General features: G+C 39.4%; 1 protein-coding gene across 8 annotated transcripts in view; it reads right to left on the reverse strand.

The window, feature by feature from the left end:
* Window positions 1-2,182: 2,182 nt before the first annotated feature.
* The window catches only part of ubr5 (ubiquitin protein ligase E3 component n-recognin 5), a 164,186-nt gene continuing 139,223 nt past the window's right edge, over window positions 2,183-27,145 (reverse strand). For 5 of the 8 annotated variants that reach the window (XM_072570726.1, XM_072570730.1, XM_072570729.1 and 2 more), the window contains 15 exons: window positions 23,473-23,693; window positions 23,185-23,305; window positions 22,966-23,064; window positions 21,387-21,630; window positions 20,447-20,555; window positions 18,900-19,044; window positions 18,637-18,767; window positions 18,486-18,546; window positions 12,174-12,352; window positions 11,969-12,053; window positions 11,711-11,866; window positions 10,744-10,857; window positions 8,033-8,177; window positions 3,688-3,773; window positions 2,183-3,272 (listed from right to left, as the gene is read on the reverse strand). In XM_072570726.1, the coding sequence (XP_072426827.1) occupies window positions 3,060-3,272; window positions 3,688-3,773; window positions 8,033-8,177; window positions 10,744-10,857; window positions 11,711-11,866; window positions 11,969-12,053; window positions 12,174-12,352; window positions 18,486-18,546; window positions 18,637-18,767; window positions 18,900-19,044; window positions 20,447-20,555; window positions 21,387-21,630; window positions 22,966-23,064; window positions 23,185-23,305; window positions 23,473-23,693 (2,109 nt within the window). In that variant the 3' untranslated portion in view covers window positions 2,183-3,059. The remainder of the gene's footprint in view (window positions 3,273-3,687; window positions 3,774-8,032; window positions 8,178-10,743; window positions 10,858-11,710; window positions 11,867-11,968; window positions 12,054-12,173; window positions 12,353-18,485; window positions 18,547-18,636; window positions 18,768-18,899; window positions 19,045-20,446; window positions 20,556-21,386; window positions 21,631-22,965; window positions 23,065-23,184; window positions 23,306-23,472; window positions 23,694-27,145) is intronic. The other 3 variants (XM_072570728.1, XM_072570733.1, XM_072570732.1) reach the window with 1 other exon arrangement.

Genomic DNA, 27,145 nt, shown 5'->3' on the forward strand with positions numbered 1-27,145 from the left:
TCCCTTAGCTGAAACGAATACCCAACTCTCATGTCATCTCCACATTAAGGAATGCTGTAGAATATTCCTTCTACTCCTGGATACAATAGTTATCGAACAAATAATCCCCCATCTCATTTTTGGAGGGCTAACAAAACAAAAGAATAAATAATAAATGGGGGGAAGGAGCAAACAAAAAAGACAAAGGGGTAAAGCAAATGAACGACCTGGACTACATGGTCACAGGTATCTGAAGATGGGACACAGAGGTGGTGGTAAAGAAAGCACCTCTGATGCTCTTCTCCATTGAGAGATTTTCAATTAAAAGCAGTAATGTTGGAACTGTATAAGACTGTGGTTAGAATACAGCTGGTGCTGCTTAAAGTTTAGGTCACCATTTTACAGGAAAGACATCATTACTGAAGTGTAGAGATTCGTAAGAATGCTACCAGGATTGAAACCCTATGATGAAAGATTGGATGGGCTAGGTTTATTGCCTTTAGAGCAGAGGAGGCTGAGTGATGACAAAGTATAAAGCAATGAGTGACTTGGATAAGACTGGACAGGGAAGGCCTGTTTGCCTTATTGAAGAGGCCAATCACTACATGGCACAGATTTAAGATGATTGCCACGAGAATGAGAAGGGACACGAGAAAAAGCCTTTTCTTTTAAAAAGCTAGAGGATGATGGGTGGCTGGAATTTTGGTTGAGGTAGGAAATTCCAATTCATGTAAAAGGAACCTGGATCTGCACCTGAAGAGCTGTAATCTGCAAATCTATGACTCTGTTGCTGGAAAGTGGAATTAGAATAGGCAGCTTATTTATTCAGTGGGCATAGGCACGATAGGCTGAATGTCCTTTTTCTTTGCTGGAACTGTTCTCCATTTTCTATCTCTGTGCAATATTTTTATTCTATTGTAAAAGATGGTTACTGTTTCTAAAAATGTTAAGCAGCAAAACCCTGTCTCATATTTTCCCACAATCTCAAGATGACTAACCTTTCTAAGTCTTGACTTTTCATAATTTATAGTCTTTAAAATACTAACTGAAGCATAATTTCCTATTTACTTGGTCTTCCCGCTGAATCTTTTCACTATACTAATCTTGCTAGTCAACATTATGTTTGTCTTTTGAAAAGGTCTTGGAACAAAGTGCACAATGTTATCTGCAACCTAGTATTGAAAATCTATACAATTATTCTTTACAATCCACTTAATGTAAAATAAAAATCACTCAATTCCAAAAGAATTCAGGATGAATAAATGCAACTATTTCTTTGGGCAAACAGAATTCTGATACTAGTTTATAGACGAATTTAGATAGACCTTAGTAGTGTTTTAGTTTTGCAATGTGTGAAGAGGGGTTGGTCCATTACTATGTTCTGGTGCTCAGTTAATGCTACTTGGAGGTACCAGAGGTTAAGCATTTGGAACTCAAACATGGTGCACACAAACTGATGACAAATCAAAGTCCCAAAACCTGCAGACTTAGATTAACTTTGAGTAGACTAAGGAACACCTCTACAAGTATAAGATTGGAGATAGAATAAAAACTTCACATACAAGGTCAAAATCAACACAATCGATGTTGCCACATGTTTTCCTACTACATATTGGCCTTGCACTATTTAAAGACTATGCAGATACAAGCATAGGGTCATCACAGAAACCCTGTAGTGTGAAAGTAGGCCATTTGGCCCATTGGGTTTACACTGATTCCCTGAAGAGCATCCAACCCAGACCTTGCCCCATAGCCTTTGCCTGTAACCTTGCATTTCCCAGGTCTAATCCACCTAGCATATACATACCTGGACACTTCAGATAATTTAGCATGGCCAATCAATCTAACCTGCGTATCACTGGACGTGGGAGGAAACCACAGCACCTGGAGGAAACCCAGGCAGATACAAGGAGAACGTGCAAACTTCACGGAGATCGTTGCCGGAGGGTGGAATTGAACCCAGGTCCCTGGCGCAGGGAAGCAGCAGTGATAACCACTGAGCCACTGTGCAGTTTGTGTTCCTATTATGTAGACTACAGAAAAAGTTGGATTACTTCTATTTTGATTCTCGCACACAGCAGAAATTGTAATAAACACTAACAACTCTAATAAGTTGTTAATTGGCACAAAAGTAGGGGGATAAGGTTTGCAATTCTAAACATGCTAATGAAGGAAGCAACAGGAGCGTATGGACTGCAGCAAGTACAATGAACGCAAATTTCTTTTATTTTAATACAAAAATGCATTTTTCCACATGTGCACTGGTTTGCCAACTCTTTGGTACAGTACACTTTGATATTTGGAATCTCAATTTAATAAACCATATTTGTTAAACTGAACACGATTACCCAAACCAAACCAATGATTTCATAAGTAGTTTGGATAAACAGAAGCATACTGTACAACCTGCTCAACAGCAGGCTCAGTTTTACATTGTGACTGAAATGTACTGTGAATACCAAACTAAATATTCTTATAAATTAAATGAGAAGATCTATATACCAGTTTTAGATCAGTTTAACAATGGCTTGGCAGAATGAGGGAGAGAATATATTTCACCTCTGTTAAAATTAAGAAATCATAACATTTAATTTAAAATTTATCCAATGATGAATGGATGAGGCAAACAAAAGGGCTTTTCCCATCAGGTTTAATAGTCACACACAAAATGTAAAGCATTCTCTGGTTTTATTCGGAATTTCCCTACTTCCCTCTATACAAGAACCTTTGATGAAACTTTTGACAAAGGCAGCAGTGAAATTTCAGAAACATTTCAGTTCTCCTAGGCCAAATGACCATAATCACAGTGTAACAATACATGATCTACTGTCATCTTTGGCTGGGGTTAGGCTAACAGGATACTGACTAGCCAAAGCCTAGGAGGTTACGGTCAAAGCTACTACAGCCTGTGGTTTGGACTTCCAGCTACAAGCCAAATACAGGAATGTTTACCACCACTGAACCTCCAGGTGTGTGACAGCATTACCTTCCATAAATTTTATAGACAAATGAAAAAATTAATCTACAAAACCTGGACCTAGTTATATTATTACACACAATTACACACATTTTATTATATTCTACACAAAACCAAAGTTCTTCGTCTTAATGGCTAGTAACAGTTTTTGTTTGAGAATCTGTTTGGAGGAATAAAGTGGGACGTATAGACGCGAGATGCAAGTGTTTGCTGTTGGAAGATGTTGATCGTCTGGTGGTCGAATGGTGATTGATGGCATTGGTTGGAAACCTTCCTCACTGGCAGGCAACGATGGGCTTGATGTCCAGAAATACACCTAAAATCCAGAAAGAAAACCAATCACATCAGCCAGCAAATTACTCCCAGAAGTCACTCCTCAGCACTATTATCATCTGATTTATCAAGATTAAATGTACTTATCCTTGCTTAATTCTGCATTAATTTTCCAAACACAATTTAAAAATAAATCAGAAGTTGCTGGAAAAGCTCCACAGGTCTGGCAGCATCTGTGAAGACAAATCAGTGTTAATGTTTTGGGTCTGGTGACCCTTCCACAGAATTGCAGTTCTGAGGAAGGGTTACCGGACCCAAAACATTAACTCTTAGATTTCTCTCCACAGATGCTGCCAGACCTGCTGAGCTTTTCCAGAAACTTCTGATTGTGTTTCTCATTTACAGCATCCGCAGTTCTTTCGGTTTTTATTTTAAAATAAATTGCTTTAGAGTCATACCAGATCCTGTCTTTCTGTCATGCTCATCTTCTCCACAATAGACCAGAACCACCGTTTAAACTGTAGCAATTTCTCAGCATTTTCCCCTGTCACAACAAAATAAATGTTACATTCATGCCTCTGAGACTAACCCACTCAATGCTTTAATTGCTTAATGGCGCCTCTTCTGAAAACAGCTGAACTTAAGAAGTCACAAATAAAGAATGTAACCACCTTTCTCTGGTGGGGAAGAATATTGTAGCTATTGGAGGGGGGTGGGTGGAGGGAAGATGAGATTAAAAAATCTACAGTATAACTTACCCGAGTTTGACAGTGGTGGGTAAGTTGTTGGAGGGGATTCTGAGAGATTGGATTTTTACACCTTTTGGAGGGGAAAGGACTGACTAGGGAGAGTCAGCATGGCTTTATGCTTGGGAAATAAGGATGTAACCAAAAAGATTGATGACTGCAGAGTGATAGTTGTCATCTACATGGCCTCCAGTAAAGGCTTTGACAAGGTTCTACATGGTAGACAAAATTAAAGTTCGATCACATGGGAATCAGGGAGAGCTTGCCAACTGCAGAAAAAAATTGGCATGATGATAGGAGACATAGGGTGATAGTGGAAAGCATTTTTCAGACTGGTGACCTGTGACTAACAGTGTTCCACTGGGATCTGTGCTGGGTCCACTTTTGTTTGTAATTATGTAAACGATTTGGATGAGCATGGGTTAATAGATTTGCAGATGACATCAAAATTGGTGGTAGAGTCATCAGTGAAGATTACCCAAGACTATAAAGGGATTTTGATCAATTGGGCCAATGGGCTGAAGAGTGGCAGATGAGTTTAATTTGGATAAATATAAGGCATTGCATTTTTGTAAAACAAAAGGGCAGGACTTATACAGTGAATGGTCGGAGCTGAAAATATGTTGCTGGAAAAGAGCAGGTCAGGCAGCATCCAAGGAACAGGAGAATCGACGTTTCAGACATAAGCCCTTCTTCAGGAATTCCTGAAGAAGGGCTTATGCCCGAAACGTTGATTCTCCTGTTCCTTGGATGCTGCCTGACCTGCTGTGCTTTTCCAGCAACACATTTTCAGCTCTGATCTCCAGCATCTGCAGTCCTCACTTTCTCCTCGAAGTTAATGGCCAGACCCTAGATTGTGTTGTCGAACAAACAGACCTTGGGGTTCAGGTACACAGTTCTTTGAAATTTGCATTAGAGGTAGACAGGATGGTTAAGGTGGCATTTAGCATGCTTGCCTTCACTGCTCAGACCATTTTGAATATGGGAGTTTGGACATGGTGTTGGAGGTAAATACAGGATATTGAAGAGGCCACTTTTAGTGTACAGTTCTAGTAACCTGCTATAGGAAGGGTATAATCAACTTGGAGAGGGCTCAGAAACGAGTTACCAGGATATTGCTGGAAGGTTTGCATTTAAGGATAGGCAGGGATTTTTTCCACTGGAACATCAGGAGGTTGAGAGGTGACCTTATACAGGTGTATAAAATTTTGAGGGGCATTGATAAGTAAAGGTCTTTCTCCTAGGGTAGGTGAGTTCAAAACTAGTGGCCATATTTTTAAGGTGAGAGGAAAGGGTTTTAAAAGGGACCCGAGGAGCAACGTTTTCAGACTAGGGTGGTTCATATGGGGAATGAACTGCCAGAGGAAATGGTGGATGCATGTACTGTTACAACATCTAAAGACATTTAGATAGGTACATGAATAGGAAAGGTTTAGAGGGATATGGGCCAAATGCAGACACTGGAAACAACTTTGACTGGGAAACTGGTCGGTATGGATGGGTTGGACTGAAGGGTCTGATTCTGTGTTGTATGACTCTATGTAGTATTTGACACAAATTGAAGCAGTGGAGTAACAATTCCACAGGCTGTGCCTGCAATTCTTATAATTAAACACTCAATTTCAAGCTTGTAGAGGGGAATGCTCGCCTGACCACCAAATAGTCAGATACCTTCCCGTCAGGAAGGAAAAAGTTCTAGTCACCATTTCCTGGCAGGCCAATAAGCTGTACTGTGTGAGAGACTTTGACTTGATGCTGCCTTAAAAATGACCAGAAAACACCAAGTTTAAACCATATCATTTATAAAGATTTACTAAATTTAAGAGTTTAGTATATCTTTCCACTAAAATGACTTCAGAAAATTTATATAAAATCCTAAAAAAGCTTGAATATTTTGCTTCATACAGGATATATACAAACAAATAACCTAGGAGCAGTAAGCCATTATTCCTCTCAATAGGGCTCCATCTTTTGATAAAAACATGTCCAATCTGTGGCCCCAACTCCACCTCCTGCCAATTTCCAATAATCCTTGTCATTCTATCTAATCTGCCTAAATAATGTTTCAATGACCTTACTCTTGCTGTCTGGCAATGGAAGTTCTACACATCCATGTACTAGAGAATAAAAAACACTCCGCCCCAAAGGGAGACTTTTTTTTTAATATACAAAATTTAGTCCTAGTCTCTCCTAAAAGTCAATTCTCCATTGGATCTCATGTGTTCCAAAGATAATCTGCCACTGTTCTAATTACCAAGGAACACAGACTCAATGCGTACAACCTTTCTTCATAAGATCCTTCACACAAACCTTCAAACTGTTTCTACCACAATTCTGCTCTTTGTTAAATAAGGAGACCAAACCTGTCCAAAGTACACAACATAACGTCTCACCAACACCTAGATGGCTGCAGAACGATACCCTACTTGTATATGCCACTCCCTTTGTAACAATTTTCCATTTGTCTTCCTAATTAATTTGTTGTACCTACAAAAAAAAAACTTGCGATGTCATCCCAGGATATCCAAATCCCCCGTATCTCAACTTCTTCAGTTTTTCTCCATGTGAATATGCTGCTTTTGTAATCTTCCTGCCAAAGTGGATGAGTTCATTTTTATCCACATTATATGCTATCTGCCAATTCTTTTGCCTACTTGTGTAACATGCCAGACCTCTTTCCAACCTTTGTGTCACCAGCAAATATTGCAATCATAGTTTAGGTCACTCAGTCTGGTGATGCAGTGGTGTCCTTATCTCAAGGCAAAGAGGCCCAGGTTCAAGTTTCACTTACTGCAAAAAAGTGTGTCAGACATATCTGAACAGATTGATTAAAGATAGCTACACACTCTGTCCCTTCATCTACATTATTAATAGAGACTGTAAGTAGTTGACACTCCAGCACGTACTCCTGTGGTACACCACTCTTTATATTTTGCTAACTCAAAAATGACCCAAGTATGCCCGCTGCTTCCTGAGATAACTAAGCCTCTATTCATGTTATAATCACTGGAGTTGGAAAGAGTGATTTTTGACTTGAAGATTCTGAAGTTTCTTGGCAAGATGGACAGAGAAATCATCTTTTCTCTTGTTGGTGACATGTTAAAGTTGGGATTGTCCCTTTAGGTCAGAGCTGAGGAGAAATCTTTTTTCTCTCAGAAGAGATGCTACTTTGGAACACTGTTTCAGAAGGCAGTGTCACTGAACAGTTTTAAGACAGAGGTAGTTTTATAATGTTAAAAACAAACTGCTGGCAAAACTCAGCAGATCTGGCAGCATCGATGGGGAGAAAACAGAGTTAGCTTTTTGATTCCAGTAACTTTTCATTAGAACTGCTAAGTTTCGCCAGCAATTTCTGTTTTTGTTCCAGATCTCCACCATCTGCACTTGTTTTAAAAACATAAGGTGATCTAGAGTAGCTGGGAACGCAAACTTTAAAATATGAATAGATTTTTAATGATTTACTGAATGGTGGAGCAGACTCGAAGCAAATGGTCTACTTTGCTCCTGGCTCTTCTGTTTCTTTGGTACCCCCTACACTGTGAGCTCATGTAGAAACCTTTGATGTGTCTTCTGGAAATCAAAGGACACTTCACCCACAGGTTCTTTTTCATCTACTTCATACTTACTTCCTTAAAAGAACTGCAATAGATTAAATCAACACAAGTGCTCTTTCATAAATCATACTGACTCTGATTGCACTGAGATTTTCTAACTGTTAATTAACATCCTCTCTATTTCAGATGTTAAGCCAACTGGCCTGTATAATTTTCTCCTTTTTATATCACCCTTTCTCAAAGGAGGTGTATTCATTATTCGCCAATGTGATTATTTTCTTACTGCCACCTTGCTCTCTTGCCTTGTCCTTTCATTAACTTATACCTTCCCACAACATTTAATTTAAGGCCCTCTCTAACTGCCCAAAAAACAGGCCTGATTACTTTGTTAAATAAGCATTATTGCACGCATTCATTGTTCTGTATCCCAATGTTAAAACATCCACCAACATTTAATCATCTTAATTTCCCTACTCAGCCCAACACAAACAGTTATTCCTTACCAGATTCATCATTGAAAGATGTGTAGCTAATCAACATCTGAACATTCACTTCGCCACATCCATTGACTAAGAGCCTAAAATCTTCTGCTGTCAGATCTTCTAGTGAATTCTTAGGAAGTACATCCAGTAGTCCTTTTCGCATTGCCTGCAAATAAAAAAAAAATCAATATACATAAACACAAAGCAATTGATCACTGAAAGTGTACAAACAGCAACATTTTAAAAATTATCTATAATTTAACCCAGAAACAAATGGCTTTAGACAGGCCTTTACAGGTGATGGAGCTTGGTTTTAACAGCTCATTTGATAATGCAACACTTCCCGAGGTTGAAGTGCACCCTAACAAGATGTTTATAATTACAGTGGGTGAGCTTAATATAGGCAGTTTCCATTTTAAGTAAATGGATAACAGGATGCATGACCCTAAAAGAGAGATAAAATCATATTTGCATGTTATGAAACAATTACCATGTCTGTTCTCAATCAATTTGCACAAGGAATAAGTGAAAACCAAAAAATAAACCACTTTTCTGCAAATAATTTCCTTCCTATTGCCTCTTCATCTTCATAAGTAAAGATGCAAAATGTCACTGTATTTAAGTGCTCAAATCAGGGTTCAGCTGAGCCAGGTCATGGGCATATAGAGCTAGTCAAATTAAGGGATGGATTAGAGGCGAGTGGTAGATGGATCAGAGGGAAAATTTGAGGAAAAACATTTTCACCCAAAGGGTGGTGTTTGTCTGGAATTCATGACCCAGTTTGGTGGTCAAGGCAGAAACGTCAACCTACTTAAAAGTAATGTGAATCTGGACTTGAAGCGCTGTAACCTGCAAATCTACAGATCAAATGCTTCCAAGTAGAATTAAAATGGGTGGCTAGTTTATTTAGTCAATGCAGACACTTGGGCTGGATGGATTCTCTGTGCTTTTCTAGGGTTCAACATGAATTGAATTACGTCCTACTGCATGACAAGGTTTAAAAATTGCTTTGTCATGAGTCTTCATAAAAAGACCACAATGGTGAATTACCAATAGCACACTGAACATTAAAGTGAAAAGGTTTCAACAGATTGGCCTGCTGATCCCAACATATTCACTTGAGAAAGTTAAAAGAAATGGGAGCTGTATTCTCTGAGCACAGTATTGGTATTTAACAGTCTGCTCAAGTTAAGAACGGTTTCCACTTCATACAGATATAAAAAAAATGAGTCAGGGAAACAAAAAACATCAGTGTGGTATAGGTGCCACTATCCTTGAGAATGTGGTGATGAATCAATTAGCTTCACTTGGACTGCAAATTGCTGTCCAAGATTATAATTTGTTGTAAGAGATTATTCATGTACAAATATAATGACAAGATGCCATCCATTAAATAACACAAATACTGCGGGATTAAAGGGCAGATTTTGGGTAAGGTAAAGTTTTGGTTGCATGTTTGTTTAAGTTGCCATTAGTCGTAGTCGGTTTGCTTATTCTAACTAGCAATTAATACAGTCCTAAAGAAATAAGTTTTCGTGCAATTAATTGCCACAATCTGTATCAAATGATTTGATTGAAGCGTTTCATGAAAATAAATTATGCAAAAATGTCACATGGTGACAGGGAAATAGATTTCAAATGTAAAATGCACAAATTAATGAAGGGTTTTAACAAATAAATATGGAGAAACTATTTACACAACTTACCATTGAGATGATGGTATCATCATTATCAATAACCACCTACCTAAAAGAATGCAACTAATTCCTGTATAACTCTTGTCCAAGAGAAGGATGATCTCATATCCCACTAACATCATTTAATTTCAATTAAGGCTCAGTTGTATGCCATAGAGTTGAGAAAGATCTAATCATCATAATCCAGAAACATCTGAAGTTTCACCCTAAGTCCCATGAGGCTATAACAATATCAAATATGATCTTCCTCACAATACTTCATTGCAAACAGAAATACTCTGCTACCCTTTAAGCCTCATGTGAAACACTATGTCCAGTTTTGGTGTTGTCATATTAGGGAAGAGAGTGGGAGATGTCCTGGCAAAGATTCACCGGTAGCTCACCAGATTTAAACTATGTATTAAGACCTTAGTTAACACAGGGTGCGATCTATGGTGCTTCAAACTCTAGACAATTAAAGAGATTTAATATAAATTTTCAAAGAACTACAAGTATTATCTTCTGTCCAATCCATAGAATGAGTTGGTTGGCTTAGGAAATACCAGAGAGCACAAGAAAATCTAAGTTAGATGTAAGAAAGGATTCTTCTCTCACCTCCCCCCACCCCTCCCCCCACTTCCATCTGCTGCCTGCAAGATTGCTTTCAGTCATCAGAGAAATTCTTCAGTTTTGTTTAAAAAGCATCACCTGAGAGATTCTGTAAAGGTGTAGCGAGGTTAGGGGAAGGTACAGATTTCCATACTTGACTTTTCACATGCAGTAACTGAAGCCTACATACGACCAAAGGATTATGTTTTGTCATTTTTTACTTAAAGAATTTCACCTGATATCAGTAATGTTGTTATTGCCTTCAACTCCTATGGATATCACATCATTGAGCAAACTTCATTATTAAGAATCACATTTTCTGTGCAACAGCAAGTGTTTCCATAACATCATAACCGATTTACTTTCACTGCAGTCTCAATGAATAACTTCATAAGTAATCTTCCCGACAAAAGTAACAAATTTGCATTAGAAGTAAAAGGGACTCACATGAAGAGGCTGCTCAGCAACCACCAACATTCGATATTCTGCATATTTCCTAACATATTCGTAAACATTCAAAGGAGTGACTGGGATATTGGCTCCGCCCGGAACAAGTTCAACCTGTAAAGAAAACATTTTCTTAAAACTGAGCTACAGTTACTGAAAAGACATATGGGCTTTAACCTAGTGTAATACTGTATTAGAATGTCTTTTTTCAGGCAGCTGTCTCATGAAGGTGCAACATTCGGCAGGGGGTGAGAATCAAAGCATTATTTACATTACAGTGCCCAACTGTTATCCTTGCACAACAGAAAAGGTAGTTGGAACCTTTCACAAACAATTCTGTAGTCAGAAGAATGTTTAATCTGTGAGGCAAATGTCAAGTAGTATTGCTCTTGATGTGCTTAGATTCACTTTTATTCCTCCCTTCTAAATATATTGTAGACCACTCATAAGGATATCATAATGCTCAAAGGGTGAGAAAAAAAACTTATAGGGAAACTAACTACATTGATTATAAACTCAATCAACACTGTAAAGGTTGGCACATTGCATGATCGTGTCAATTTGACGAGGTTATTTTGTGAAAGTGATGTGGTTAAAAGTTTCTACTTTGATAATATTTTTGTCAGACCTTGTAATTAATCTGTAGAATTTATTTGCTTTGAATGGTTCACACCCTGTAACCAATTTTGCATCTTGGTCTGGCGGTTTAGGAGCTGAAAATGTGTTGCTGGAAAAGCGCAGCAGGTCAGGCAGCATGCAAGGAACAGGAGAATCGATGTTTCGGGCATAAGCCCTTCTTCAGGAAGCCCTTGTAAGTGGCACTTGCATTCTACAGTCATAACTGGAACTGCAGTTGGGAGGCATTCTAATATAGTATTACTTCAGGTTAAAGTATAAATGCTTATTCATCTGCTCAAAACCAAACAAAGTTTACTAGCTGTGAGGAGTCACTGAGAAAACATCATACCTGCCCTCCACCTTCTTCCTTACATAGATCAATAGCAAAAGCTAGGTCCATTGCTGCAAAGACTGCATATGCATCCTGGCTCTGAGAGGCGAGGATTAGTTGGCGTAAACTTTCATACATCACATGATCAAAGAAAGCAAAATCATGCCAATTCACCTGGAAAATTAAGAAATTATTTCCAAATCAAATTAACTCCTAATAGTATACAAAAATAGAAAAAGTCAACAAACTAAGCAATCAATAGAAGCACATTCTTACTTTTCTTCCTAGAAGAATTTTAATAACATGCCTATTTAGGGTTATCGGGCAGAGTTCATTTTGTAGCAGACATAGACCCAATATCCTGAAAAGGAACAGAAGAGTATACTAATGTAATTAAAGTTCAAACTAGTATTCCAACATGCGCAATAGATTCACAACTGATGTCATAAGAACTTCATGATTGCGTAGCACCTGACTTTACCTGCCAATGTTACGGAAACAATTGAGACGTGCTTCTGTGTTTTTGCCTGGCCTTGGTGAATAGAAGCCTCTCTTTCCAGGCTGGTAGAAGAGTGGCGCATTGTCATCACCATCATCTGGCTCATCCAATTCCATATCGACTACACTTCGGTTCGAGCCATGTCGTTTTCTAGTGTCCTGCTGCAGAAGAATAAAAGAAATCACCTACAACTTGTAGAAGCTTTGGTTGTAGCAGGACTACAACTGTACTAACTGAACTTTTGCTTTTCTCTTTTGCTGAAGCAGAACTATGAAACATCAGTGTCCAGGGACTTGCAGCAAAGTGTGCACAGATTGTTACTTATTACAGGTAGGCACGTGCATATACAGACAGACAAGTTGATGGAGTTTAGAATTAGTGACATGTTCGAACTTGGAGTAGCAGACAGTAATGATATGTTTCAACAGAAAATGTAATATTCTAAGTTCTGTCAGGGTTGGAAGACTAAAATCAGGCTGTTTTCCCTGCTTGAGTTCAGACCCAGTGTGTGTGTCTGGATATGGCATAGATGATGTGGTTCTGTTCGCCGAGCTGGGAATTTGTGTTGCAGACATTTCGTCCCCTGTCTAGGTGACATCCTCGGTGCTTGGGAGCCTCCTGTGAAGCGCTTCTGTGATCTTTCCTCTGGCATTTGTAGTGGTTTGAATCTGCCGCTTCCGGCTGTCAGTTCCAGCTGTCCGCTGCAGTGACCGGTATATTGGGTCCAGGTCGATGTGCTTATTGATTGAGTCTGTGGATGAGTGCCATGCCTCTAGGAATTCCCTGGCTGTTCTCTGTTTGGCTTGTCCTATAATAGTAGTGTTGTCCCAATCGAATTCATGTTGCTTGTCATCTGCGTGTGTGGCTACTAAGGATAGCTGGTTGTGTCGTTTTGTGGCTAGTTGGTGCTCATGGATGTGGATCATTAGCTGTCTTCCTGTTTGTCCTATGTAGTGTTTTCTGCAGTCCTTGCATGGGATTTTGTACACTACATTGGTTTTGCTCATGCTGGGTATCGGGTCCTTCGTTCTGGTGAGTTGTTGTCTGAGTGTGGCTGTTGGTTTGTGTGACAACGGAACGAGGACATGCCGCAACCCAAAGGACTAGCCACACTACCATACATCAAGAGCATTTCCGAACTGACAGCCAGACTACTGCGACCACTAGGACTCATAACAGAGCACAGGGGACAGGGGACGAAACGTCTGCAACACAAATTCCCAGCTCGGCAAACAGAACCACAACAATGAGCACCCGAGCTACAAATCTTCTCTCAAACTTTGAATGGCACAGATGATTTAGAACTGATAGGAGGAAAGATTTCCTTACTCAACCAGTAGTGAGCCTGTGGAATTCTCTTCAAAAGATGGCTGTGAAGGCCAAATCACAGAATATATCGAAGAAAGAAATGGAGAGTTTTTTCAATTTTAAAGGCAAAAGGTATGGGTGGAAGCAGGAATAGGACATTGAGATCAGCCATGATCATAAGGAATGGCAGAGCAGACTCAAAGGGTTGAATGGCATTCTCCTGTTCCTAGTTTATATGTAAATAGAATTCAACATAATATGGAGAGGCAACATTATAAATGGACAAGTGGCAGACAGAATTTAATACAGAAGAAATCTGAGGTGACACATTTTGTCTGAAGGGACAGAGAGGCAATGAAGACTTATAGAACATAACGCATTGTAGGCCCTTCAGCCCTTGATGTTACACCTACCTGTGGAACCAATCTGACGTCTATCTATCCTACACTATTCCATTTTCCTCAATATGTTTATCCAATGACCATTTAAATGCCCCTAAAGTTGACAAATCTATGACAGACGCAGGGAGTGCTTTCCAAGCCCCTACTACATTGAGTAAATAAACTCCTCTGACATCTGTCCTTATCTATCACTCCTCAATTTAAAGCTATGTCTCCTCATGCTAACCATCACTATCTGAGAAAAAAGGCTCTCACTGTCCACCCTATCTAACCCACTGATCATCTTATGTCTCAATTAAGTCACCTCTCAATCTCCTCCTCTCTAATGAAAACAGCGTGAAGTTCCTCAGCCTTTCCTCTTAAGACCTTCCCACCAAACAAGGCAACATCCTAGTATATCTCCTCTGAGCCCTTTCCAAAGCTTCCACATCCTTCCTATAATGCGGTGACCAGAACTGTACGCAATATGGCTGCACCAGAGTTTTGGACAGCTGCAGCATGACTTCATGGCTCCAAAACTCAATCCTTCTACCAATAAAAGCTAAAACACCATACATTTACGCAACTTTTTTCGAGATCCATGAATATGGACAAGATTTCTCTGCTCATTTACACTATCAAGAATCTTATCATTAGCCCAGTACTCTGCATTCCTGCTGCTCCTTCCAAAGTGAACCAACTCGCATTCTTCCACATTAAACTCCATTTTTCATCTCTCAGCCCAGCTCTGTAGCTTATCTATGTCCCTCTGTAACCTGCAGCATTCTTCAAAACTATCCATAGCTCCACCAACCTTAGCGTCACCCACAAATTTACTAACCCATCCTTCCACGCCCTCATCTGGGTCATTTGTGAAAATGATAAAATGCAGCGGATCCAAAACGGATAGGTACACTACTAGTAACTGAACTCCAGGATGAACATTTCCCCCATCAACCACCACCGTCCGTCTTCCTTCAGCTAGCCAATTTCTGATCCAAACTGCCAAATCACCCTCAATCCCATGCCACCGTATTTTGTGCAATAGCCTACCGTGGGGAACCTCATTAAACACCTTACTGAAATCCATATACACCACAATCGTTTTACCCTCATCCACCTGTTTGGTCACCATCCCAAAGAACTCAGTAAGGTTTGTGAGGCACAACCTACCCTTCACAAAACCATGTTGACCAGTTCTAATTAACTTATTCCTCTCTAGATAATTATAAATCCTATCTCTTACTACTTTTACCAACACTTTACCCACAACTGAAGGCATATTTATGGATAGTCAACATGGTTTTGTGCATGGGAAATCATGTCTCGCAAACTTGACTGAGCTTTTTTGAAGTAGCAGCAAAGAGGACTGATGGGGGCAGAGTGGTTGATGTGATCTATATGAACTTCAGTAAGGCGTTCAACAAGGTTCCCCATGGGAGACTGGTTAGCAAGGTTAGATCTCACGGAATACAGGGAGAACTAGTCACTCGGATACAGAACTAGCTTAAAAGGTAAAAGATAGAGGGTGGTGGTGAAGGGTTGTTTTTCAGACAAGAGGCATGTGTCCAGTGGAGTGCAACAAGGATTGGTGCTGGGTCCACTACTTTTCATCATTTATATAAATGATTTGGAGGTGAGCATAAGAGGAAGAGTTAGTAAGTTTGCAGATGACACCAAAATTGGAGGCATCGTGGACAGCGAGAAGGGTTACCTCAGATTACAACGGAATCTTGATCAGATGGGCCAATGGGCTGAGAAGTAGCAAATGGAGTTTAATTCAGATAAATGAGAGGTGCTGCATTTTGGGAGGGCAAATCTTAGCAGGACTTATACACTTAATGATAAGGTCTGAGGGAATGTTGCTGAACAAAGACCTTGGAATGCAGGTTCATAGCTCCTTGAAAGTAGAGTCACAGGTAGATAGGATAGTGATGAAGGAGTTTGGTATGTTTTCCTTTTTTGGACAGAGCATTCAGTATAGGAGTTGAGAGGTCATGATGCAGCTGTACCAGACATTGTTTTTGCAATATTGCATGCAATTCTGGTCTCCTTCCTCTTGGAAAGATGTTGTGAAACTTGAAAAGGTTCAGAAAAGATTTACAAGGATGTTGCCAGGGTTGGAGGATTTGAGTTATAGGGAGAGGCTGAATAGGCTAGGGCTGCTTTCCCTGAAGCATCGGAGGCTGAGGGGTGACCTTATAGAGGTTTTAAAAATCATGAATGGCATGGATAGGATAAATAGACAAGGTCTTTTCCCTGGGGTGGGGAGTCCAGAACTAGAGGACATAGGTTTAAAGTGAGAGGGAAAAGATATAAAAGGGACCGAAGGATCAACGTTTTCACGCAGAGGGTGGTACGGGTATGGAATGTGCTGCCAGAGGAAGTGGTGGAGGCTGGTACAATTGCATTAGTTAAAAGGCACCTGGATGGATATATGAATAGGAAGGGTTTAGAGGGATATAGGCTATGTGCTGACAAACGGGATTAAATTAGGTTGGGATATCTGGTCGGTATGGACAAGTTGGACTGAAGGGTCTGTTTCTGTACATCTCTATGACTCTATAAAGATCAAAGCCAAAGGCTCTGCAGTCTCCTTCCTGGATTCCCAGAGAATCACAGGATAAATCCCATCTGGCCCAGGGAACTTACCTACTTTCATAATTTCCAGAATTGCTAACACCTTCTCCTTGTGAACCTTAACCCCGTCTAGTTGAGTAGCCTATATGTCGGTATTCTCCTCAACATGGTTTTTTTCCAGTGTGAATACTGACAAAAAAATATGGGTTTAGCGCTTCCTCTATCTCCACAGACTCCATGCACAACTTCCCACTACTATCCTTGATTTGGCCCTAATCTGTCTCTAGTCATTCTTCAATTCCTGGTATACCTGTAGAAAAGAAAGCTTAAGAGGTTTCCTTGATCCTACCTTCCAACAACTTCTCACGTCTCCTCCTGGCTCTGCTTAGCTCTCTCTTTAGGTCTTTCCTGACTAACTTGTAACTCTTAAGCACCCTAACTGAGCCTTCACATCTCATCCTAACATGAGCCGTCTTCCTCCTCTTGACAAGCGATTCAACTTTTTTAGTAAGCTACGGCTTTCTTACTCAACCACTTCCTCCCTGATCGACAGGTACATACTTATCAAGGACACAAAGTAGCTGCTACTTGCAGCTCCACATTTCAATTGTGCCCATCCCCTGCAGTTTCCTTCCCCATCCTATGCATCCTAAATCTTGCCTAATTGCATCATAATTGCCTTTCCCTCTGCAATAATGCTTGCCCTGCGTTGTATACCTATCCTTCTCCATTGCTAAAGTAAACATAACATGGCAATGTTCTGAGATGAATGGTTCGGGATAGATGGACCTGAGTGGTGGGACATTCTGAGAGAGCAGTTATTAAAGCATATTGGATCTTGAGCTTCATAAATATGGAGTACAAAAGTAGGGAGGTAATGTGGAAGTTTCATGAAGCTCTGGTTAGACCATAATTGAAGTACCAGAACCAGTCATAGCCATTTCACAAGAGGAAGGATAGTGTCCCGTGGAGGCAGAAAATGAGATTCACACATTTCCAGAGATTTAGGATGAGATACTGACAAATTGGTAACATCACTGGATTCTAAATCCAGAGACCATACAAATACTTTGGTGAAGAATAGATTCAAATGCTATCACAGTAATCAATGGAATTTAAGTTCAGAGAACTCATCCGGAATTGAATGACTGTCTGAATAATAATGAACATAAAACTATTAATAGTTGTAAAAAACAACTTGGTTCACAAATATGTTTTTAGGAAGGAAGTCTGCCATCCATACCTACATGCTACTCTGGACCCACAGTAATGTGGTTAGCTCTTAATTAACTTCTGAAGTCATTCAGTTCAAGAGCAATTAGAGATGGCCATTATATGATGGCCCTTGGTAACAACGCCCACATCTCAAAAGAAAAGCTGGGGTTGCACCCCCTGGAGTGAAGGAGATGAGGGAAGGTTTGAGAGAGGCATACAAGATTCTGACAAATTCAGATATGGTACACAAAGAAAAGCTGCTCTCATTCGCTGGAAGTTTAATTACAACGCACAGATTTAAGTTTTAGTGCAGAAAACACCAGCAGGCGGGGCAGTGAGGAAAAAGGCTTCTGCATAAACACAGGGAATGGCAATTACCTAGAATGTGCCAACTATCAGAACCTTAAGGAGAATACCACTCATGATGCAAAAAAGGAAATTGGACCACCAACAGACAAAATAAACCTGCAGGGCTAGACTGGGGGAAACAGGATTGACTGGATTTGTCTGCAAAGGGTCAGCATAGACCAGATGGGCCAAATCATTTTATTCTCAGCCAAAATGACAGAATAAAATTGAAAAGGCTAGCACTGGAATCCTGAAAATCAAAAATCTTTGCTGCTCACAACTGTTAGATTATTAGCAATAAGAACATATGAAAACAAATATAACATAGAAATCATGCAAAAAATACCACCAGTAATAATATTTGCCACGTACTTATAATTATGAAAAATGTTCCTCTACTGAAATCCCATTCCATAATCTCAAACCCAAATGATAAGATTTATTCAAAGTGCATTTTTTTTACCTGAGATTTATCTGATGAGTCGAGCAATCCTAAGTCCAATATACTATCAGCACCATTTTCCCTGCAGAAAAATTGCAGTTTTTAGTGGGACAGACTTTTACAACACAAATACAGGATTAGAGGGGATCATGGTTTTATGAATTTTCTTTACCTTCCATGTGCAATTATGAGTTCCATGGCCTCATCAACTCTTGCTCTTAGTGAGTCTTCACTAGCTAAAAGTAGCAAAAGCTGTGCAGGAGATAATTCTAGTAGCATTCCTGTAATTTTACTGGCAAATGCCTGAAATTTAAATTAAAAAATCAATTAATGCATTACAACTTTTATTTCAAGTTCAAATTTTCTTGCCAAATAAACCAAACTTGAATAAGGTACTACAGGTAGAGATTACACCATATTTTACAGTATACTTACTGGTTGCATCGCTTGAACCCGAGGATACAGTCGCTCTCCAAGTGCTTGTCGATGGGCTGGCAGTGGATCTAGATCATCACTAGGATTTCCTTCTGATGCTGGCCGGAAAGGTCTAGTATCTATGGAAAGTTGCCTTCTTGATTCCCTAAGAATTAAAAACAAATACTAACTTTATGTCCAATCGTTATTGCATTATATCTGAACAATCACCCACAGAATTGTTGCATTATTTCTTCAACACATGATTTACACTAAACTGGAAATCTGAGTGGAGCCATCCTTGACTTTTAATTATCTAAATAATGTGGAAATTTATTTAAGCAGTAAACTTCACATCTGTATTTAGAACACACTAAGTTCTTTCAAACAAAACTAATCTGGAATGTCTTTTTACTGCACCATGTGAATTTATGAATTTGTTACACAGTTTTTCAAGTTGAAATGGAAATAGGGTATTCATTTCACCAAGTTGTTTTTCAGGATCTAATCTGATTATTCAGTACTGCAAGTAGAGAATGTGCTAACTTTTCAGTATTTTCTTGGTATTTGTAAATTAGTTCTATAGTGCCAGTACTTGATCTGTTCAGATGCTTGACAGCCATTCCACAATTAAAATGTATGAAACTGACCTTTGAAGTGACACATCAAGTTTGATGCAAAAATGTGAAAGCTGATTAAATGCCTTGGCTTTGTGAGAACAGCTCCAAATCTCAATTTGATATGAATACATTGATAAAATCTGATCATTGAAGCAGACTTGTCACAAAACGGAACATTAGAAAAAGTTCCATGCTTTAGATTTTCCACAAACCCTGGTCGCAGCAACACAAACCAAGCAGCATGACTGAAAAAATATTGGAGCTTGCAAGATAACGAACTGCAATGTTTTACATATGACATTCCAGGGAACATTTTTCTCAAAAGAATCTGGATTAACAGTTTCCTTGGCAAATCCAAGCACAATAAATTTCAGGCAGTGGTTAGTGATACGTTGAGAACACAGGCTGGATAGCAAACATTAAATATTTTTTGGCTTAGTTGACAAGGTGGCAGTGCATAAAAACTGTTGCAAATGCAAGCTGGAATTGGATTTCACTGATCTGATAAAATTCAAACTCTGTTTATATCACTGACATAAAATCTCGCCTTTGTTAGTTTCCTCAAAGTTGCAACTTGCAGATAAACCTAAGCAAACTGTTTGTTTACATGAACTAATGCAAGTGTTATATTGATTTAAACAGAATTTGAACAGAATCAAAATGTGAAGTCACAAAACTGTCTATGATTGAACTATAGGTAATGACATAATTCTCCTCTATTCAATCAGAGATCTGAGTCTATGTAAATACCAGAGTAAGACCAGGTCTATAGCATAAGCAGTTTTTTTTTAATAAAGTAGGACAGGAGAAAGTACAATATAAAATGGAACCACATCTTTCTTTTTCTTTCAATTGTTTGTGTATATACATAAAGACATTATTGCAATTACGCTTCATATCATGCAAAGCCTTTTGTATTTAACAGCTGATGTAACAGTTCGCACTCACCTATCTCTGTCTCGACGAGAGCCTGCTCTCATTCCACCACTTCTCCTCATTTCCCTCTCTCTTTCTCTTTCTCGCTCCCTCTCTCTGTTTCTCAACCGTTGCATTAAACCTAAGGCAAAAACAACTGATCAAAAACTTTGATATTCGATTTTATTAGTGCTATTAAAGATACATTGAAGACAGCTGTACCACTGATTAAATTAATTTTAAGGACCACAACATGGTTAAATTTTACAGGCTTTCAAAGCTTTTTTGAAAATCTACAAATGAACATATTTTGGATCTAATCGTAATATTTAATGCTACTTCCAACACAATCGGAACCCATCTCTCTGCATATATATATATAGCTATGAATCTAGAAGCTCTAACAGGATAGGCTTTGGAAATCTTGCCTTACGTAACGAATAGAAAAATACACAAAAAACTAACCCTACAGTTAAAAGAGCACAGTAAAAATGTATTACTGTTTAGCACTCTACATAATCTTTCATAGAAAATAATACCAACGAACTGGAAAAATAACCTTCATGAGGAAGATCAGTAGCTTGCCATCATATGCGTTAAAAAAAGAGACTTAGTTTCAACAAACAGCTTTCTCAAAGACATCAGTGAGTTATTTTATCCTTTTATTTCCACTGTTCTGGGTTTTGATAATTCGCTCCTTTGATGTAATAATGATCAGTAGGGTTGGAGGCTAAGTGATGTGAAAAAGACATGCAGTCTAGGATTAATCATGATTGCATTAGCTTGCCTGATCGGAGTGTAACAGTTAGACGTTATGCCACCAAATTTTCCTGTTTGTTAAGTATTTTGAGATGGTGAAAACATTAAGTTCTATTGTAAGGTTCCTTCAATTTTCCGAATACAAGTTAAGTGGTCAGTGATTTAGGAACTACATGCATATTAGTTTCTTGAGGAGTATTCAAAGATGACATACTGGTTTGTAATCCCTTGCTAGCATTCTGTATACAGTCCAGGTTTGGCAATTTTTCACTAGATAGAAATGCTTGTGCAATTGCAGTGTAAAAACTTCGAGCCACTCCACTGCCCTCTCCTGGCTCATCTTTGAATGTAACCTTCACCCTGTGTACAGTCATTGGAGTTGTAGTGCATCGACGGCCAAAATGGTTATTTAGCTGCCTCATTGTTTGCTGAATCAAGAGGTCACGATCTCGATCAACCTGAAACACCACAGAAATTAAACATGAACAACCTTTAGTAACTCTTCTCATCAACATCCAAAAAATGTCAAGACATAAGTGAACTAATAGAGTAAATACTACCCAAATAAACAGGAAGCTGCCATTTAAAAAAAAGTTAAAAGACTACCTGATGAAGACAAACATAAAATAGCAAACATATATTCATTTCTTCCTAATAATCAGGATGTTTACATGTCAATTAAAGCTCGTTTAAGACTTCTAAGGACTGGCTAAACTTTACATACCCCAGAAATTTCCAGATTTAATGTTTATATTGTATGAATGAATGATTGTAACCAGCCAAGATGCGAGCATTCTAATTGGTGATAACATTTGATTAGATTAGATTATATTACAGTGTGGAAACAGGCCCTTCGGCCCAATAAGTCCATACCGAAGCGCAACCCACCCATACCCCTACATTTACCCCTTACCTAATGCTACAGGCAATTTAGCATAGCCAATTCACCTGACCTGCACATCTTTGGACTGTGGGAGGTAACCGGAGCACCCGGAGGAAACCCACGCAGACACTGGGAGAATGTGCAAACTCCACACAGTCAGTCGCCTGAGGTGGGAATTGAACCCGGGTCTCAGGCGCTGTGAAGCAGCAGTGCTAACCACTGTGCCACCGTGCCGCCCAGCAGGGAAGAGAACATACAATCCAGGTTCTCAGCATTGACTGTTACCCACTTGCAAATACACACATGGGAACTTCAGTCACATGAAATCAGCATCAACTGCAATGTTCCTGATAATCAAAGAAATTATTGCCCATGCTCACTTATGCAAATGAGGACCTGAATAAGGACAGAAGTAAAGTCACCAACATCCCAAAGGACCTTGGGCTGCTCTCTAATTACAGAGATGCAACTGATGGTGGGTTTACCCTGAGGGAAACCACACCCCAGGCCGGGGGAGAGGTTGAGAAGGTGTGAACTCTGTGGTGATATCAATCAGCTCAGGAACTGAATCCACACTGCTGGTGTCATTCTGCATTGCAAATCTGCCATCCAGTCAACTGAACTGACTCCCCGCCCCGAGTAAGGGATAAAGAACTACCAGATCTCATGCAAAAGTGTCCAGTTTCTTAAGACAGTGGTTGTAAGAATACAAATTCAAATTCATGTAGGACTTGCTTTTACTACAACAAAATGCAGTTTGATTTAAAAAAAAGACTAAAATGTCCATACCAGCTTCCAAGGAAAAAAAACCTACACTATCTTGACCTCTGGTTCTAGAAGTCACTGGATCATACAGGCCTCAGAGGCCCAGCTTGGTGAAAAGAAAATTAGAAGGAACTCTGCTTATTACCTCTAAAGTTAGGTCTCTAGACTGAGCATTTCTTAGTTTCTCCATTTCTCGTCGGAATTTCGACTCTTTAACTTCAAAACCACCAAGTTCAGTCAAAATCTGTTGAAAGAAAATTCCACTCTACATTATTTGAATTGAAATTATGTTCAGCCTGAACACAAAATAATCATAATGGTCTAGTGTTTTAAAATTTTAACGTTATACGTTAAATATCCTTACTGATCCAGGTTCAGCTCCTACATCCTCCATAAACACTCTTCCAAAGAGTTCTAATGATAGGCGCCAACGTCCCAATAACATGTCATGAGAAACCACCATACCCATGAAACTACACTGTGGCCTGATAATCAATAAAAATAAGGAATTAATAATACATTTCTAACACCAGAAGCAATAACAAAATATAAAAAAAATTCAGTAGAGCTCTGTACAATTTTACACTATTTGAAAGACAATTAAAATTTAATAAAAACATCAAGATTACAAAGGAATGGGAAGAACAGTTACCTAAATGAAGTAAGTGGTGGTCCTTCACTTTCAGTAAGCCCGATCTCAGCCAGTAAACTGCTTTTTAGTTGTGCTGCAAGGTCCTGAGCAGATGGTCCTATTCGTGAATTTTCAGATTCATCTTCTGGTAATACTTGCTCATCCGTGGCCTTCCTCTGACGATTTTGCATACTCATAACATTCTTCAGGTTAGAACAGTAAGACATTTTTGTGGGAAGCACCTAAGGAATAAAACCACAACATTCCAGTAAATGAGTAACGTTCAGCTTAAAAATACTCCTGCAACTATACTCAGTTTAACATTTGGACACAAACTGCATTTACAGTTGTCTTGGTTTTCTTAAGGCAAAAATGAAATGTTAGATTAACCAAAAGCATAAAACAAGATCACTTCTGTAAGTTTTGACAGAATGTAAATAAAAGCTAAGTGTTCAGCTAGTGAATGATGCACTGTACTTTTGATATTGTGAGTACAACAAGATCAATGTTGTGTACCAGCTGCTTTTTCTCGAGTATGTTGAATTGATAGTAGAATTAAAAGCACAAGTGATCAAAAATAGCTTCCTGGAGAAGATCCAAGATGGCAGCGACCCAGCAAGTCTGAGTCTATAGTGCTCCTCCCAAAGCTTGGGCAAATTGGGCCACCCGCCTCTACCACACTTACCAAAGAATTTAAAATAGTTTTTACTTAATGTAATTAGTTGCTCAGTACTAAATTTAAACAGTCTAGTCTCCTGTAAAAATGATTAGGGGGAATGGAGCCTGCAGTTCTCAGCAGGTAGGAGCCCCTTCCTCACCCTCCCCAGCAGCAGCAGACGCATCCGTAGCCACCCTGGAGGACTTACTTACGGTGGCGAATCGCACGGAAATAATCTCCAACACATGACGTGAAGATCAATGCCTTCATCGAAGAGTCCCGGAGCAGATGGAATTCACTCTCGGCTGTGCTACAAAAGCACAACCGAGACATCGAGGAAATCGAGCACCGAGTCAGAGGGGCGGAGCTAAAGGCCGCGTCCTCCAAGATATAGCAGAATCGGCAGTGGATCGGGTCCGGACTCTCAAACAGCAAGTCCGGACCGTAGAGAATCACATTGACAACCTCGAGAATAGAGGTCGTCGAAAAAATATTCATTTGCTGGGCCTTCCCGAACAGGGAGGAGGAGGCCAACTTAGTGTTCCTTGAGCAGTGGCTTCCATAGCTGTTAAATCTGGAGGCTTGACCAGGCCAGGTAAGGGTGGAATGGGCCGACCGTGTTGCAGTGCGCGGGCCAGGCTCGAACCAGCGCCACTGCCGGGTCCTGTTCCGGCTGCAGAGCTATAAGGAGAGGCAGATGCTCTTGGAAGCTTCCCGATATCTTGGGAAAGACCCCAAGCCATGATATAGAAAGGATCCAAGATGATGTTATTCCAGGACTTTTCCCTAGCTTTGGTCCGAAAGAGGAAGGCGTTTGATGAAGCGAAGCAGCATTTAAGGGACTTAAACATTCAGTACTCCTTGCACCACCCAGCTACGCTACGCTTCAGCATGAAGAGTCCGTGTACAACTTCGGATCACCAGAGAAGGCCAAGGAATTTTTGGACTTTCTTAGATAAATTGTAAGAGTTAGTTGATGTTGTTTTGCCCTCCCCCACCCCGGTTTACTCCCTATTTTCATTACCTTATTGTTTATCATCATCTCCGGGGGGGTGGGGAGAGGGGTTTATTTATTTGTTCTCCACTTAGTGATTTTCTCCTGCCTTTTTTCTAAATATATATATGTAGGCCAGGGGGTCTAGTTAATGTAGGTGGGTGGAGGGGAAAGAGAGGTGGTTACCTTATCCTATTTTATCTGACTTTAGGAATGTGATTATTTTCCCCTGTATTTTGTATTACTATATTTAATTATTATTTGTTGAGACTGTAATTTTATAGTTCTACATGTTCATACATGGTATTAATATTACCAAATATATCCAGGTGTTGGTGTGGGTAGGGTACTCATTGTTAACTCTAGCTCAGTAGTATATTTGAATTTTTTTTATCCTATCGTGGGGTGCCTGGGTCAAGGGTGGGGCACTGGTTGGGAGAGGATATGATGGGCTTTTGGAAAGGAAGTGATGCCCCCTGGGAACAAGGGGGAAAATCTCAGTTTAAATAAGTTTTTTTAAAATTTAGAAATAGTTTTTGATTATACTGCTCAGAGTGTATTAAAGAGCCTTTATTTTTGTGAATTTTATATGCTCTATGCTCGGGATGTTTTGAATAGGGTTTCTTCTCCCGAGGGGTCTCGGACTTGCCTGGTGATTATGGTTAATCAGCCGATTAGATGGCGCAACTGGAATGTCATGGGGAGTAATTCACCAATCAAAAGGAAGAAAATATTATCAAACCTCAAGAAAGAAAGGTTGATATAGCTCTCTTAGAGGAGACATACTTATTGGATAAAGAACACTTGAAATAAGACAGGGAAGACATTATTTTCCATTCTCTCTTTCTGTGCAAGGAAAAATATTTTGGTAAACTGGGTGGCTGAGGGCCCTCATGGACTTGCGAATTGGCACAGAATAATTACAAATATGGTGCACCAAAAAACCGAATTATTCCATAAAATATGGCAGCCCTTCTTGAATTACACAAATACAGATATCTCGGTCATCCTAACAAGGGCTTTTATTTAATTGAGATGGTGAACCTGGCTGGTCCGGGGCCCCTTCGGAGAGGAATCCCGCATGAATACGGGTTTTGTTATGATCTGACGTTAACACATTCCGAGCATGTATATCACTACTCAATTTCTGTGTTATCTGTCGTTTTTTTTTCTCTTGAATAATGTAAGAGATTTAATCATACACTCTGGATAGTTGTAGGTTAGATGAGTAGTTAGTTGAGTTTTGGTGTTTTTCCCCCCCTCTCGGTATTTCTTTTTTCCAGTTTGATAGATTTTGGTTATTATTTAAGATTTAATTGTATATCAATGTTTATACTTGGGTTTTTTTAAAGTTTTCTTTTGTACACGTGTAAAAAACATGCTAAATTTTCAATAAAAATATCTATTATAAAAAAGCTTCCTACATACTGGATGTAAATAAAGTGGACGTCTTACTGAAAAATAATTTTAAAGATGCTCAATAACTCCAAACCTTCTGAACTTGAATTTGATTTCCTTTACCTACAGGAAAGCTGATGAGAGTGCATTCTGATGCATACAACCTAGCTTACTATGTCCCATTTCTGTACCACTTATGTTCATTGACTTATGGCGACTCCTGCTTTAACAACAAAATAAAAATTAGCACTGGTCCAACTTCAGTCATGGCGTCATTTCTTCTTATCCTCCAACTCCATAAATCTCTGTGATAGCTGCACTCATTTCATTCTGTCTTTGGGTATCTTAACTTTAACTTTGCCATGATTGGTAACCACGCCTTCAGTTGCCTGGGTCCATAGCATTGGAACTTTCTTCCTAAAGCCCTCTGCCTCTCTGAGGTCCATTAAGGCTCTCCTCAAAATCAGTTTCCTTGACAAAGCAGTCCAAACATTTGATAATGAGGCTTAGAACCAAATTTTGTTTTAGATCACTCCTGTGAAATGACTTGGGAAGCGTTATTATACTGTACTACTATATAAATACAAATTGTTGCGATATTCCACTGGCCTAAGAACAAAGAAAAACTGCAAGCAAGTCAGGAA

The sequence above is a fragment of the Chiloscyllium punctatum genome, chromosome 5 (genome assembly GCF_047496795.1).
Source record: "Chiloscyllium punctatum isolate Juve2018m chromosome 5, sChiPun1.3, whole genome shotgun sequence".
NCBI lineage: Eukaryota > Metazoa > Chordata > Chondrichthyes > Orectolobiformes > Hemiscylliidae > Chiloscyllium > Chiloscyllium punctatum.